Source organism: Tubulanus polymorphus, chromosome 11 (genome assembly GCF_964204645.1).
Source record: "Tubulanus polymorphus chromosome 11, tnTubPoly1.2, whole genome shotgun sequence".
Taxonomy (NCBI): Eukaryota; Metazoa; Nemertea; class Palaeonemertea; order Tubulaniformes; family Tubulanidae; genus Tubulanus; species Tubulanus polymorphus.
In genome coordinates this window covers 8752691-8767619 of record NC_134035.1, presented here as the reverse complement: position 1 = coordinate 8767619, position 14929 = coordinate 8752691, and the positions used below count along the sequence as shown (strand labels likewise).

Below are 14929 nucleotides of genomic sequence, written 5' to 3'. Positions count from 1 at the left end.
AAATCTGCTATTACCGCCGTGATGGATGTTTACTATATAGCTTGCATCCGAAACGGCGTGGTCTCGAATACAAACTGAACGAACTTATTCTCTGAGACTTCACCGATGTTGGCCTTTGTCATATCATCATATCATCATTTATCATCAGAGATAGAAGGCAATAGGTCTATGTAGAGACAGCCTCTTAGTTCAAATTTTTAGTGTCCTTTGTGATGTAGGTACCTCTCTTGAATTCAAAATACCTCTCTTAAGTAAATTTTACTTACTTTAACTACATCCGTATGCTTAACTCCTTCTAACGTATTGTGATAACAATCCTGTGTGTTGGGCCAGAAAATTCAGTGTAGATTAAAATATGTGTTTTCCGGAAAACTTCGAATGCCCGATTCATTTTTGGAATATCACGTCAATGAACAGAGTGTTTTTGGTAAAAATAGATGTATATAGCTCTCTTTTTGACTGAATAGCTCGTTCGTTTTGTCACGGATTACGGCCGTTTCTTAGACAAGCTTTCAGTTGATCGCGCGCGCATCTTACCGGCTTCGTGTGGTAATGATTAGAGTGACGGTAAAGCCGTCATGGGAATACGGTTCATTAAACTTTGCATCATTTTCGTTGGTTTACTGACAGTGAAAAGCTGCGTGAAAGGTACGTAAAGATTTTGGCTAAAATCGGATCGTTTCAACGATTCAAACGGTGATTCAGAACTTCGACTGATATTAATCTCAGTATTTAGAGTTAACTTTATAGTGAAAATCCGCAGTTTATATCAAAGCGTTTATTGACTAACGGTTTCGGAGTTAATCTAAACTCAATCAACGGAGAAAAAAAAATTCAAGATGATGGAGTTTAGATAAACTTCCAAACTGTCAGACAATAAACGCTTTTAGACCGCGGGGTTTTACATGCGGAAAATTTAGTTAAATTGAAAAAAAAAACGTACTATAGATATTCATATAAAATGCTTCATCTAAACATTTCGATGAAATACAGATGTCGAACCAATCTGCTCGCTAGGGCTATTTCATTATAGTTCGGAGTTTGGCATCGATTCATCAAAATTTTGATGACCACATCCAGTGATAGAAAAACCGCATCAAACACGGCCAATAGTCCGTTATGGATATTAGTCAGTCAATTTTCTCAATTGGGTTTGGATAAAAATTCGAGAAAATGTTTTGTTTTCGTAACTATTTCCATTCGCATGCGTTGTTTGTATGATTCTATTCTTGGATACACTTTGCTTCATGTGCTGTTCCTATATATTATTTACACCATGTACACAAGACCGAGTAAGGCTTGACATTCGTCTCGGCGGCGGCGGCAAGGAAAGTAATGAAAAAAAATCCCGCAATTTCAGGATATTGTGCATTTAATCCCCCGAACACGCAATTCCCATCGAGACCTTAACTAAACGTAGAATTTCTCCATAAGAAAAACCGCACTGTGCAGCTGTCTGGAATAGTGTATAAAATTACGGGAGCCATCGATCTGAAGTAAAAGCGATCTAAAATTGGTCGGGATTTAGACTGTAAGGAAAGAAGATTGAGCACCTATGTTTCATCGAAGCGGTTGCCTGACAAAGAGATTAAGCCAGTGATCTATACCGGAGTAGCTCAACAACGGGCGCAGACGGCGACGCAGGACAAACATCTTAATATCTTATAACACGTTCCCTGCAGCTTCTTGCGACATTTACGTAAAGGCTAAAATAAATGTAGGCCTCTCTCAACGCGTTAAAATGCCGGGGCCCATTTCATACAACAGGTAATACATCAATCCTCAGGGAGCATGTCTACGCGTGTCCGTGGTGAATTCAAATCGTTGTCATCTCTCAGTGACTTGTCCCATCTATACGCGGGGCTCTCAACATAGGGGAAAGAAACTTTGTTTCCATATAGAGCCAGGGGTGGATCTATCTAGGGTCTGATTCACGGAGGGGTACATCACCAAAATAGGGCACATCATATTGGCACACCGAAAGAAAGCTCATCGCAAATCATGAACTCATCGTTGGAAATACAGATGACAAGCTTATGGATTTTAACTTTTTCAGGTAAAAGTTCGATGTTTTTCATTTTCCCGTGAAATATCAGGGTAAATTGACATTTTTAGGCGGGGGGGGGGGGTCGCACCCCTGCACCCTCCCCTAGGATCTGCCCTGTAGACGAGTGACTCTCAATAATTCAGTTTGAGAAAAAGCCACAAATTATGAAGAAAAACTAAGGGAGCATCGACATTTCCATCCAAGCAACCACAGTTACAAACTGTTTTTAGTCTTTTACAAAGGTTTTGAAAATGGCTCACGTATAGAATTGAGTCGAAATGTCACGACTCTCTTAGATATGAAAATGGCTCATTAGTCGCAACTATTAGTTTTTCTTCGTAAAAAAGACGAGAACTTGTTGGTTCATAAATTGAGAAGGTATCTTTCGTCTGACCTTGGAGTAATCTGTGAAAGATGGTAAAATTACCCGACAAGGGGGAAGACGCACCTCACTGATTGCGAAGAACGTGACAATTAACGCCAAAATACACGACGAATTATAAATCGCTAAACAAGACGAGGGAAATAAGCTTTATTACTGAATTCTAGCACAACATACACACAATTAGCGAATGTTAAAGAGGTTTCGGTGACGCTTTACCGGAGAATGCTAATCACTGAGAAATTCACGCGCTGATTTTCTCAGTGGAATGCCTCGTGTCCACGTCGGCTTATGTTCCCTATAATCTAATAACCTAGTAACGTTTTTGGTAGCTTTGAATTTGAGAGAGCGCTTCGAAGCATCAAAGCGACTCTCTGGTGTTGGTAGAAGCGCATTGCCGGCGGGTGGATGAGAAAATGGTGAACCCCGTAGAGAGAATGGGAGTGACATTGCAAATCTCAAATTGTCAATATCTACCGTCTGCGATTCATATGCCGTAATGTAAAAATGTTGTTCTCGAAAAACAAAATCATTTGCTGGTAATATTAATATTGAAAATACCCTTTTGTTCCTGAGGTATGATACATTTTTGGCTTTTTGACTGAAAAAGCTATAGTATAGGCTAAAACGAGAAAGTCTACCTCATTTTACTTCATACATTCATTCAAAGATTTTAAAACAAGATCGGTCATCTCAGGTTGTCAGTCAGGGGTGGATCGAGACGGGAGCTGTCACAATTTTCCAGTGCCCCTTTAAAAATTCAATGGTAATATTTTTCAGGGCACTTTTTCGAAACTTATAAGACAGCGGTCCGCAGCACGAGATTTAGTTTATATTTTCTTCAATGTCCCTCAAGTGCCCAGAAGTTGTATGAAAATGCACTGGATAATTCTTAGACATCTCTTGTCCCATTTTTAATAAAGTTGATTTCGCTTGTTCTGTTCACAGGTGTAGCGTGTATCATGTGTTATCGGTGTGTTAGCACGGTCAATCCAGGCTGCGGTTACCCTTTTAATCCGTGGAAAATAGTGCCCACTCGATGCGGGCGTCACGTCAAAACATGCGCCGTACAAGTGCAATATCCGAATCGAGAAAATTGTAAGTGTAGGCTCACACCATTCATTGAGCTCGTCGGGTTGAAATACAAATTATTTCATTTATCTTTGAAGGTGTTCTCAATATATCTCATAATATCACCGTTGATAAAACACTACCATAAAGATCATCCATAGAAAATACCACAATAAAAAAGTCCGAAATTGTTTCCTTGAGCTAGTAGGCCTAGTTTATTCAACGTATCGACTAAATTTTATTAGTCATCTTCAGATCTTCAGGAGGAAGATGACTACCGGAATATAATCGAAACGTTCAATCAACTTCTAGCTCAATGAAAATTTTTCGATATTATTGTGGGATTCTCATATCTATATATATAAACTGTATAAAGTATTAGACGTATGACAATAATGACAATAATTCATTTGTCGCGCGTAAGACCATTAACAACATCTCCGGATTCAACACTAATTCTCTAGTAAAAAAGAAACTTCCAGTTTATCGGTAAAGATCTTTTTTTCACCTTCATTGCACTTATACTTGTTTTAATGTTTTTTCAGTATACATTATAGCTGCCGTGCGTGGATGCTATCTGGACAACCAAATCTTTGGGCTCAATTTCACAGATGGTTGTCGTAAGTTCACACATGGTCATTACACAGCTGTTTATTGTTTCTGTAGCCACAATTTGTGCAATTCATCCGTCATCAACAGCAACAGCTCCACGAAACGTAATTGGATCATTTTCATCCATTGTTTTATCGTTGTTTTATTGGATCGGTTTATGAAAATGTGTTCTGACTAATTACCAGAAATCACTCAGGAACAACGCGCGGTAAAGTTAAATCGCTGGAAATTCATCACTGGTTGAGTTCTCTATTCAAAATGATAGCGATAAAATGCGGAAATCGCGGCCGCGACCTTCCTGCGATAGTCATTCACATCTTGGCACCCGTTCGGCTGATCCCGGACTGATTTCGGGAATTCGAGCTGGATAGCGTTAAAAGTCGGATGATCGCGTCCATACACCTTACTGGTGTAACCGCCGGTTAGTGTGTACGTTCGTTTCGGGTTATTGTCGTCGCTTTCCTGCGTTGGATATTTAGGTGACGGTATTAAATCAACGCGCGTGTTCTCTTGTTGTAGATAGTGACTAGAAAACATTGTAATGATGATTATCGTTGATCAAAACCTAGTCGAATAATATTTGCGGAATACTAGACTGTTTGTTAAATGTAAAAAGCACAACGATCTAAATGAGAAAATGAATGTCTTATTTCACGATTTCTTACCCCAAACTCTTATCCCCGCTCAACAAACTCTTAAAACCACGGCCGGTTTTTCTACGATACGTTCTGTATAGGTTTCTTATCGACGTATGGTTCGAGTCGATTTTTCCACGATTCAGTAATCGCGACGGAACAGCATATCCCATCTGGACCCAGTTGTTCCGTAAATGACCGTGTATATCCAATATGAGACCGTTTTTGCCGCTAGTTCTGCTTATGGCCTAAAACGAAAGTAAGTGGAAAACCCCACAACCAGGAGCAATAACTATGATAGCGTGCATGCATATAACATTATATGCATGTAACGTTAACATTCAGGATATGCAATTCCAATAGATAAGTCATTTATAAGTAAGGATATGACCGGCGTCAAAATATTTTCTTAAACGCAATATATACATAAAATGGCGACGTCATCAGATCCTGCGTATTCAATTCCAATACAAATTCAATAAGTTCACTGACTGATTTAATATGGTGGTCGTTTGAACAGTGCATTTCGCAGTGCGTACCTATTCTATGAAGCTATTCTATGAAGACAATTTCTGTCATACTAAAGCTATTAATTTCGGTTAAATACAAATTGTATGGAGCTGATGTGCTCCCGTCTCACCGATTTTATGATGTCAGTGTATTCGTCAAAAACCGTTTCAGCGGCTTTCTGTTCGTCCTCGTAACGATCCTGGTCCTCGTAACGATTCGCATCCAGTCGACTGCGATGTAACAGCATTAAAACAACAGTCGCTCGAATATCATGATCGACCTTCAGATAATGAGCAATTGCGAGAGTCATTTCAATAGTGCACGAATCCTGAAAATATAACAATCGGGCTCTTCTCCAAAGACCAGTTGCACCAGTTGAAATTACGAATACCCAAACTATAATTCCTTTGGAATACGTCACGTACAGCCTTATCGTTGTAACAAAAACTTCCATTACGGCAGCCCTTCCTTACACGTCGTCGGATATCATCAGCCCTATTATAACCTCCGTGAGGAGCTCTGAAATAGTTGCAGTGTAGGATGCACTTTGAATAACGGGTATAAAACTCCCTTGGACTCAAAACAAAAGTACAGAAACTACATATATGGGAAAATATTTAGTTTCATCTATAGATATACAAACAGCGCAGAACTTTTAGGTCTGGCTTTATGAAAAACTGGTCTACGTCACCGCAGCCCCCGAAGTACAATATAGTACTAAGTCGATAACATGAAAAAAGATCAAAGGGGTCCGGTAACCTTTAGAATCCATCTCAAATCTAATGATATTTACGTCAATATGAGTTGACTATCGCCTTGTCTGTATGCCACGTAGCGACTCGGAGTTCGACTCAACAGTGTGACTTTTTCCATTTCTTAGGTAAAAGAGTTGATAAAGACGTCTCATAAATAACTGGGTATTTCATAAACACTATTTAGTAGCGTGTAAAGTGTAAGTATAATATACCTGCTGAGTATTTGGATATTCTGATATCCCGAGGTAGTTTCTTGTTCCAATAAACGCGACACGTCGAAAGCAGATATAACAACGTGGAATATTCTGAAAAAAATAACATACGCATTTCCGGCGAATTGGCTTCTTATTTCGTTTCAAACGGGTTGATTAACTAATGGTACGATAACCACACTCAAACGAGATGAACAGATGATAAGATAAAAACCCACTATTTACAAATTAAAAGAAATCTAAAATCGTGAATTTATTAATAAACCATTTTACAGTTGCTAGCCGCCATTTTGTTAGGGTACTTTTGTCCCGTATTGTTGGGTCATTTTTTTCTCTTTTTTTAAAAACTATCCGTGATGTGTGTTGTATCTTATTTCATCTGTCCATGAATGGATTTTGACAGTTACAGCAACATTCAAACCGCGTGAATCTCTAGTCTCTATAAGAACACGACGTTACGATCTCACACTAGAGATCATCGTCAGGTGTACGTCGTGTTCTTATTTTAGATTGTTTCAATTAATAAATTCTCGATTTTTGATTTCTTTTAATTTGTAAATAGTGGGTTTTTATCTTATGAGTTGATTAACTATTTGTTTACTAATGATACAAACTTCGTTCAAACGGGTAAAAATTGATATCGAATATATGGTTCGAAATATTGGAAAAAATCTACGCATGTCGAGTGACCCTTATCTAGAGCAATATTGTTTAAATCATACGTAACGTCTGTAGAACTCATACGAAAAAGATAAAAACGTCTTTGCAACGTCCACGTATCTTTGTTATCGTTAGGCTTATTTTTGCCAGTCAGATGGAAAACAATCAGGTTATATTTCTATTTTGAACTGGAGCTAAATAAGGAGCTGGATCAGTCAATCATGAATTCTCATTATATTGGTCGATGAACCCGCGACATGGTTCCGTCGAACGATGTTATTTTGCATTCAGAACACAGTTCTCACTTCGCATCCAAAAAAGTTATTCCGATTATCCTGTACATAGGCGACAGCAGTTCTCGGGTTCAGACTCAAACTCCGAAATTACCACGCGTAAGTTCCCATTGCATTTTTGATTTGTTGTATCGCGGACCCATGGCCAAATTTTGTCGACTTTTTGAATTTCAAACCTGTTCCTCAGTTTGGAGGTCATCTTCAAGGTCACTTCCATGAAAAAGAGTTTCTAGTGCCTAGTTTCGTAGCTAAACATCGCACTGGGCCTATTTTTTGCACTGCATGACTAGACCCCCGTACCCAAGTTTCTTCAAGACCGACTTATTATTTACGAAAGTAAGTTGCTGTAAGACAGACACTGACTGCTGACAGACAGACAGTTCACGAGAATAAGGGTTTCTCTTCATATCAACGACACGGAAGGCGAAGCCGGGATCGATCTCTGTATATTGCCCTACTTACGTGAGATGAATAGTGCCACTAGGAAAAACAGTAAATATCTCCTAAACATATCGTTTGTTGAACCTGAATATATTAAACCTGACAGACAGAACGAAACCCCATTTTCAGAGATGAATGTGCTTTTTACCTATATAGGCAAACTCACAATTTACAGATTTGTGTATACGGCGTGACTATATTATACCCGATTTATTGTAGATCTAATTGATAAGTATGAATACACAGCAGATGTCTTCTACCGTTTTTACCGTTGACATTATGATTTCTATTGTACGGAATAAAATACACCTGTCGCAAACAAGTTTAATACCATCACGTACTTTCTGATAAATGTGTATCGATCTGGATCTACTTCAATGAGATACGGGAAAATACAGTCCCGATTAGAACGGATATAATCAATAGTGTCGGTGTCTGATAAAGTTGTATTGCAGGTTCACGTTATTCCTACTATAACTATACTATCTTTATTCCTGAATAGATTACAGTTGATTATGAAATAGTAATACGCTTTATAAGTTACATAATGGTTACATTTATAATAACTGCAATAAATCAGCAAGGTTTCCAACTTCGAATATAAACAAAAAAAAAACAAAATATAGTTTTACTTTTTCTTATTTGCTGTTTAGAGATTGTAGTTTATTCTTATTATCTATTCTCATACACTAAGATGAAATAAGAGAGAGGACGTTTCTATTCGTAATGATACTTGTAAAAAGCGGCTATAGCGGCTGCGACCTTCCTGCGATAGTTATCGGTATCCTGGCAGTCGTTCGAAGAATCCCGCATTGATTTCGGTATTTCCAACTGGATGGCACTAAAAGTCGGATGATCGCGTCCATAGACCTTACAGAAATAATGACCGGTTAGTGAGTATGCTCGCTTCGGATCATTGTCGTCGCTATCCTGTGTTGGATATTTGGGTGACGGGATTATATCAACGGGTATGTTTTCTTGTAGATAGTGACTAGAAGATACACAAAAAAACGTTGCATTAAGATCATGGATTATTACGACGATAAAAATGAAGCCGGTATTGAACATAGTGATACCTTCAAGGTCTGCGATAAAGACACAAATTCGCTCTTAGGCAGCCTAGTCTGATCTCACCTCATGGTGAAAAAACCCCTGGACTAATTTTCGTATCTAATCGCTTATAATACATATATAAACTGGTGGCCGCTTAGCGGCAACCGGCTCACCCAAGAAATCCTGGGCGGTGTAATAGACCATGGACTTAAGTCCATAAATAGACCAAAGAAGGTCTTTGGCCAAGGTAGCTTCGGCGGTAGGTAATCAAACCCTTGCAAGCGAGGATACCCTGGACTAATGACCTTGTCAGGACGGTGGGTTTATGTTGATATTCGATTAATAGTTTCTCTTACCCGAAACTCTTATCTCCGTTCAGTAGGCTTTTGAAATCGCGTCCGGTTTTAGAGTTGTATTTTTCGAACAAGTTTTTAATTGAAGATTTATTCGGATCGGGGGATCCATTGTTCAAAGCAGAGGAAGATATAGTGTAACCAAGCTGCAACCACGAATTCTTCGCCTGTGCATGCATGTCCAGCATTATACCACGTTTATCCGCGCTGCTGTTTATCATCTAAATAATCAAAAATAAAGATATTTATACCGTGAAAAATATGCGTTCTCCGTTTTCCTCATTTCAACCATTTTACAAAGTCAATTTTCTATTAGTTTCTTCTGGTGTATTTTCTACAAGTTCTTCAAGCAGGAAATCTATTACCTACTCAAGAACTATTATCCAATATTTTCAATATTGTCAAATTTACAAAAATCTCTCACCGATTCTATGATGTCCGTGTATTCATCGAAAGCTTTCTTAGCAGCTTCGCGTTCGTGTTCATAAGGTCCTTCGTCTGGATAACGATTCGCGTCCAGTCGACTGCGATGCAGTAAAATTGCAGCCACCGTTACCGAGATGTTGAAATCTTCTTTCAAGTAGTGAGCGACGTCGAAAGTAATTTCCATCGTACACGAATCCTGAACGAATTCAATAGGATTTGTTTGATCTATAATCATTTACTGGGTTTTGGGTGAAGACTTCACTATGGTGGCTGATAAGGGCCAAATGCATTAATTTTTACACGACCTCGATTATAGAAAAATGCAAAACGAAACCTATAGAGCAAAAACGAAATATTATAGCGCAAAAACGAAAAAAAACGTTTTTGCTCTACGAATTTTCGTTTTTGCGCCATAAAATTCGTTTTTGCTACCCCGCAAAAACGAATTTTAACGCGCAAAAACGAAATATTATAGCGCAAAAACGAAAATATTAGTTTTTGCTCTATGATTTTTTATTTTTGCTCCATATTATTCGTTTTTGCGCCCTAGCAAAAACGAACTTTCGTTTTTGCTCTATTGAATTATTGTTTTTGCTAGGGCGCAAAAACGAAAAATCACAGAGCAAAAACGAATATGTTCGTTTTTGCTCTATAATATTTCGTTTTTGCGCCCTAGCAATAACGAAAAGTTCGTTTTTGCTCTATAAGTTTCTTTTTGTGTTTTTCTATTATTTCGAGGTCGAGTGAAAATTATTGTATTTGGGCCTTATCAGCCACCATACTTCGCCCATACTTACAGACAAAATTCTACGTTTCTCACAAACATTATCGGATACAGGATCACTGCAACCTTCAATATATTGACAATTCCCGCTCGAATCCAGGCACGCTGCTTCTACTCGTGGTGTTATCTCATCCGCTCTGTTATAACCGCCGTGAGGGGCTCTGGAAATATCAAATGGATATTTTTCTGGATTATATAAAGGTAATGCGCGAATTCGCCAAGTGCAAGAAGTCAACTGATGTAAAAACATCGCAGTTAGTTGACTGTCATTTGAAGGAATATAACTGTGACACGTGTAAACTTTGCGGGCTACCTCAGGCAACCCGCATGTCAAATAGACAAGTCAATAAAAACGTTTATCGGAAAAAAGACGTCGAATGAAAATAAACCAGTTAAAACTTTTACTTACGTCAGCATAAGCCGACTATCTCCTTTTATATATGCGACGTAGCGACTTGGAGTGAGTTGCATCTTATCGGCATTTTCTGAAAGACGATATCTCAAATATCTACTGTTGATTTATTCTCAGTTAAGTCTACCGATTTTATGCAGTTTCGTCCCCCCGATATAACGAGTTAATCTTTCCATTTCCAGGCCACTCCCCTTAGAGATACTTCTTTCAGGCGCATTGGCAGGCTTACAGACTTTCAGACTTTTTGTAAGTGATCTATCATTTCTATATTATTCATCGAAATGTCCACTATCTATTCATTTCAGCGAAGAGAAAAAATTGATCATTTATCATCACGAATATATTTACTGATGCAAAACGGACGATTTGACCAGATGTTTGTACTTGTATCGGCGTCGTATTCGCAGGTGACCAAGTGATTTCCGAATAGTCTGTAAGAATCACTGCAAGCGTAGTTCACTGATCCTCCGCATGTTTTATCTGTATAAGACGCGCGGTATCCGTTACTTATAGAACGTCTGGATGTACAATCAGTAATACCATCTAATAGAAATACAGCAATATACACATCATTTTATTATCAAACATATGGTGTAGTTTTGTATACGGATGGGACCCGATTCCACTCTTCATATTTAGAAACTGGATTGAGATGTATTTAGACAATTGGGCAATATTTCTTTCCACAAATCTAACTAAGGATACATCCCGGGGACACCAGGGGTATTTTCTTTTTTTAAATTTCGGTCAGTGTTTTTGTTCACCGTGAATCTTATATATGTGCAAGGAATCCCCGAGAAATAATTCTGATCGGAAAAACTCGTAGACAATTCTAAGAAAAATGTGTCTTTACGTGTCTTTGGGGAATACTTTCATAAAGAACTGAAAGTTATGAATGCTCCATATTCCATTCCTTATAATCATATCGATACTGACACGAACCTTTACAGCACGCCGGTTTCGGCGACCAGCGACCCGTATTTTCATCGCACTTTATCGTATCGACATCGTCTCGTAATGTGTAACCGTCTTGGCAGGTATATTTCACCTCAATGAATCTATCAGCTACATCACAATCAGCGATGATCTGAGCTGCGGCCGAATTCCGTACGAATGGATAATTACCACACGGCGAATAAACTATTTGTAAAAATCAATACATTTCAGAAATTATTCACATTGGTACGTGATAGTTTGTCGTTCACATCTCGGAATGTTAAGAATGAATGTTTATCGAACTTACGCCTTGAATCGACGGCAGAAACTGATATCACTACCAGTATCAGCGAGTGTAGAAAACCAACGTCCATTTCTGAAAAATTGCTATCTGTTATACATTGAGAAAACCAAGAAATTTCCGAGAAACAATCGGCAAATTAAGCTAGCATCTTTAGGCTAGTGACGTTATCATTTTGTAGAGTAAGAGCGGAGGCTATTCAGGCCTACAAAATACTTCTATTATTCTTCATAGCATTTCTTTCTTTTTTAAAAATTGCATTAGAACGACATTAGAACTATGTTTCAATGATATGTTTAAGTTCATACTACAGTCTGTATTACGTGATAGAGGTGAAAAAGAGGCCTAAAAATGGACATAACACCGAAACGGCGAACATATCTGATAACTGAAAATAATGATAGTTTTCGATGAACCCACCTAACGGTGTATCAGCTCTTGCGGTTGATATTTCTCCAAGAAGACGAAGCTTTTCGATAAAGACTTGCGTGAAGTAACAAGCGTCTTTTTATACATTACATACTCGATATTAACGAAACGATCTGTGCCATTACTCGAGTAATTATCACATCATTATCAAATATAACACGAAATAGATCAATTTTCAATAACCGAATCGTGATGCGAGGCAGAGAAAAATATCAGGATTCTTTAATCAAATCGTCTATAACATGTACGATATAAATCATTCTTGTAATACAATCGTTTTTTCGTGGTAAATCTTTATTAAATCGACAAGAATTTTTCAATTTCGCAGGTGTCCACGCGTGCTAAAAACATTTTCGCACATACAATCGACCAATTTAAGGATCTTATGTTTTAGCGTAAAGTATACCTCTTTCACGAGGAAGTTGTAAGAATTCATGTAATTCTTTTACATGGTTTGCTAAAACTTGTGAGACCCAAGCATGAATATAAGATTTGTATACGTAAGATACTTGGGTTACAAACGTCACGCCATTAAACATCAATACGTTTGGATTAATGTGAAATTTATGAGCTCGATTTGAATCATAGATTATCTCGCAAATTTGCATTGTTCTCGTGTTCTGACAACTTGGGATAAATCGCTCTTTCAGTTTAACGGGCAAAACAGAAAAACTACATTGATAAAATCGTTGGAACAAAACGTGTGCCATTCAGTCATTAGTTAGCCTCTGGATTGGAATCTTGCATTTCTTAAAGGTCCTACTTTCACCTGAAGATGTTCAATTGCAAATTTCTTTCATTAACGCTTATGTATGCTAGCACTCTGTGCGCTCGAGTATTTGCAGACTTCGCTCCTCTTGACGTAGCGCGACTGCATTTTCGCAGGACACAATGCGTCGTTCAACCGGCAATAAACGTAGCATCGACCGCGACCAGGAGGAGTCTAATAACAACTGCTCGGAGTCTGATCGAGTGTACGAGATACTGCGCAATTCACGATCGATGTAAGGGAATTAAATTCTCAAAAACTGAGACAACCAACAACTGTCAACAGCTGCAAGATACCGCTTCTGATTCGCGGTGCGAGGCTGACAGAAGCGGTTGGAAGACATTTTATTTGGTAAGTCGTTCCTTTTCGTTTCCTATTCAATTATTCTTCTCACCTCTTTACCTTATTGTATTTTCTATCTTTTCTAGGGCTGCTTTCTTGTACATAAGCTAACCGTTGCTTCGAAGCAGTCCTTCGTCTAGTAGTATTACATGTCTAATGTACCTTACCGTATCTATAAAATGTACGTTTGTCGAAATCTTTAGGATAACCCCTGTCTGAATGGAGGAACGCTGAATCGTACTGGTATGTCATGCATATGTGCACCATCTTACACCGGGCAGAAATGTGAAATACTGGCTACAGGTAAAAATATGATAACACCCGACTTCATTCTACGCGAATTCGATAAATCAGGAACCATTTCAACTGTGAAGTTTTTTTTTCTGAAAATAGTTCATTTCCAATGTTTTATTTAACTCTGAAGTCAAATCATACTCCAAACAGTTTTGAGTTTATCACATTGGACCTCAAAATAGGAGGATGGAACCATTACGCGTTAACGAAGAACAGAACGCCTCTGAAGGTGATAGAACTATATCAAATAAGGTTAAAAAAGATTTATACCTTGTTTCTCATTTTTGCCGAACTTGAACTTTTTAAAAATCATGATCGAGCTAACTAACCATAACAGACCCGGCAGCTATGGAAATGAACTGATTACAAATTATATTATTATTCTTTATTTATGAATTAAATTACATTAGAAAATTACAGATAATAATACGGTAATGTAATATAAGTCGATGGATACCAGGAGAAGTTAAAAACTTGTAACCATTAAGCATGTGCATATTCTAGGAGAAACAAGGTATCGTTTTTAGCCTAACTTGATATATTTTCATTTCAGAATGTGATGATTACGTAAGAGCTGGTACATTTTCAACCGCTGGTTATAGAACGGTGTTTATAAAGCCTCGGTTATCGCCGTCATCAGTTAGTGTGTTGTGCTATTTTTTCGAGTACGCGCGAACTTGCGCCACTATCGTCCTGTCCCGTTACAGCAATGGCGGATTCAACAGATCGTGGGTCGAGTACAAATACGGATTCGGTACTGGAGTTCGCAGTTATTGGCTCGGTAACGAAAATCTATACATGATCGTCAATTCGAACCCGGAAAAGCATTTCATGCTGAAAATCGATGTCATTATCGAAGACAAGTTGCTTCAGAGTTTTTGCGAACATTTCCGCGTAGCAAACGAGTCGAACAAGTACAAGGCGTCGTTCAAAGCGAGCTGGGTGCTGTCTCAGATCAATACGACCGACCGGGATCTAGATTTCAATGGCTCGTATTTCAGCACGTTCGACGAGGATAATGATAATTCAGACGAACAGAACTGCGCGTCGTTGATAGGCGGTGGATGGTGGTATAATAACAAGTGCTCGAAAACCAGACCTACCGGTGAATCGTTTACGTGGTTGAACTACACCGACTTGCTAATCAACTACATCATCATGATTCTTATCCAGATCGACTAGAAAATTGTTCGTTAGAATGAAGATAAACTG

At 38.4% G+C, this 14929-nt stretch overlaps 3 protein-coding genes across 3 annotated transcripts; 1 reads left to right on the top strand and 2 right to left on the bottom strand.

Moving 5' to 3' along the window:
• Nucleotides 1-3991: 3991 nt before the first annotated feature.
• LOC141913022 (uncharacterized) lies at nucleotides 3992-7792 on the bottom strand. The gene is made up of 8 exons (XM_074804460.1): nucleotides 7785-7792; nucleotides 7640-7702; nucleotides 6225-6317; nucleotides 6051-6132; nucleotides 5683-5776; nucleotides 5388-5585; nucleotides 4778-4995; nucleotides 3992-4638 (listed from the first exon to the last, which is right to left on the bottom strand). The coding sequence occupies exons 2-8, from the start codon at nucleotides 7686-7688 to the stop codon at nucleotides 4362-4364; spliced, it is 1011 nt and encodes a 336-aa protein (XP_074660561.1). The 5' UTR covers nucleotides 7689-7702; nucleotides 7785-7792; the 3' UTR covers nucleotides 3992-4361.
• Nucleotides 7793-8335: 543 nt separating this feature from the next.
• On the bottom strand, nucleotides 8336-10705 carry LOC141913021 (uncharacterized). The gene is made up of 5 exons (XM_074804459.1): nucleotides 10644-10705; nucleotides 10248-10395; nucleotides 9449-9646; nucleotides 9028-9245; nucleotides 8336-8609 (listed from the first exon to the last, which is right to left on the bottom strand). Exons 1-5 carry the CDS (start codon nucleotides 10703-10705, stop codon nucleotides 8336-8338), a joined length of 900 nt encoding a protein of 299 aa, XP_074660560.1.
• Nucleotides 10706-13903: 3198 nt separating this feature from the next.
• On the top strand, nucleotides 13904-14899 carry LOC141913020 (angiopoietin-1-like). Its single transcript, XM_074804458.1, has 2 exons — nucleotides 13904-13946; nucleotides 14271-14899. Exons 1-2 carry the CDS (start codon nucleotides 13904-13906, stop codon nucleotides 14897-14899), a joined length of 672 nt encoding a protein of 223 aa, XP_074660559.1.
• The last annotated feature ends 30 nt before the right edge of the window (nucleotides 14900-14929 follow it).

Excerpts from the sequence above, each read along its gene's own strand:
- LOC141913020 (XM_074804458.1), top strand. The coding sequence starts at position 13,904 with ATGGAACCATTACGCGTTAACGAAGAACAGAACGCCTCTGAAG. Across the intron at positions 13,947-14,270 it reads AGAACAGAACGCCTCTGAAG|AATGTGATGATTACGTAAGA; the intron begins GTGATAGAACTA and ends TTTTCATTTCAG.
- LOC141913022 (XM_074804460.1), bottom strand. The coding sequence starts at position 7,688 with ATGTTTAGGAGATATTTACTGTTTTTCCTAGTGGCACTATTCATCTCA. Across the intron at positions 6,318-7,639 it reads AGTGGCACTATTCATCTCAC|AATATTCCACGTTGTTATAT; the intron begins GTAAGTAGGGCA and ends TATTTTTTTCAG. Across the intron at positions 6,133-6,224 it reads AATATCCAAATACTCAGCAG|AAATGGAAAAAGTCACACTG; the intron begins GTATATTATACT and ends CTTTTACCTAAG.
- LOC141913021 (XM_074804459.1), bottom strand. The coding sequence starts at position 10,705 with ATGCAACTCACTCCAAGTCGCTACGTCGCATATATAAAAGGAGATAGT. Across the intron at positions 10,396-10,643 it reads GATAGTCGGCTTATGCTGAC|AGCCCCTCACGGCGGTTATA; the intron begins GTAAGTAAAAGT and ends TGATATTTCCAG. Across the intron at positions 8,610-9,027 it reads AACGGAGATAAGAGTTTCGG|TCACTATCTACAAGAAAACA; the intron begins GTAAGAGAAACT and ends TGTATCTTCTAG.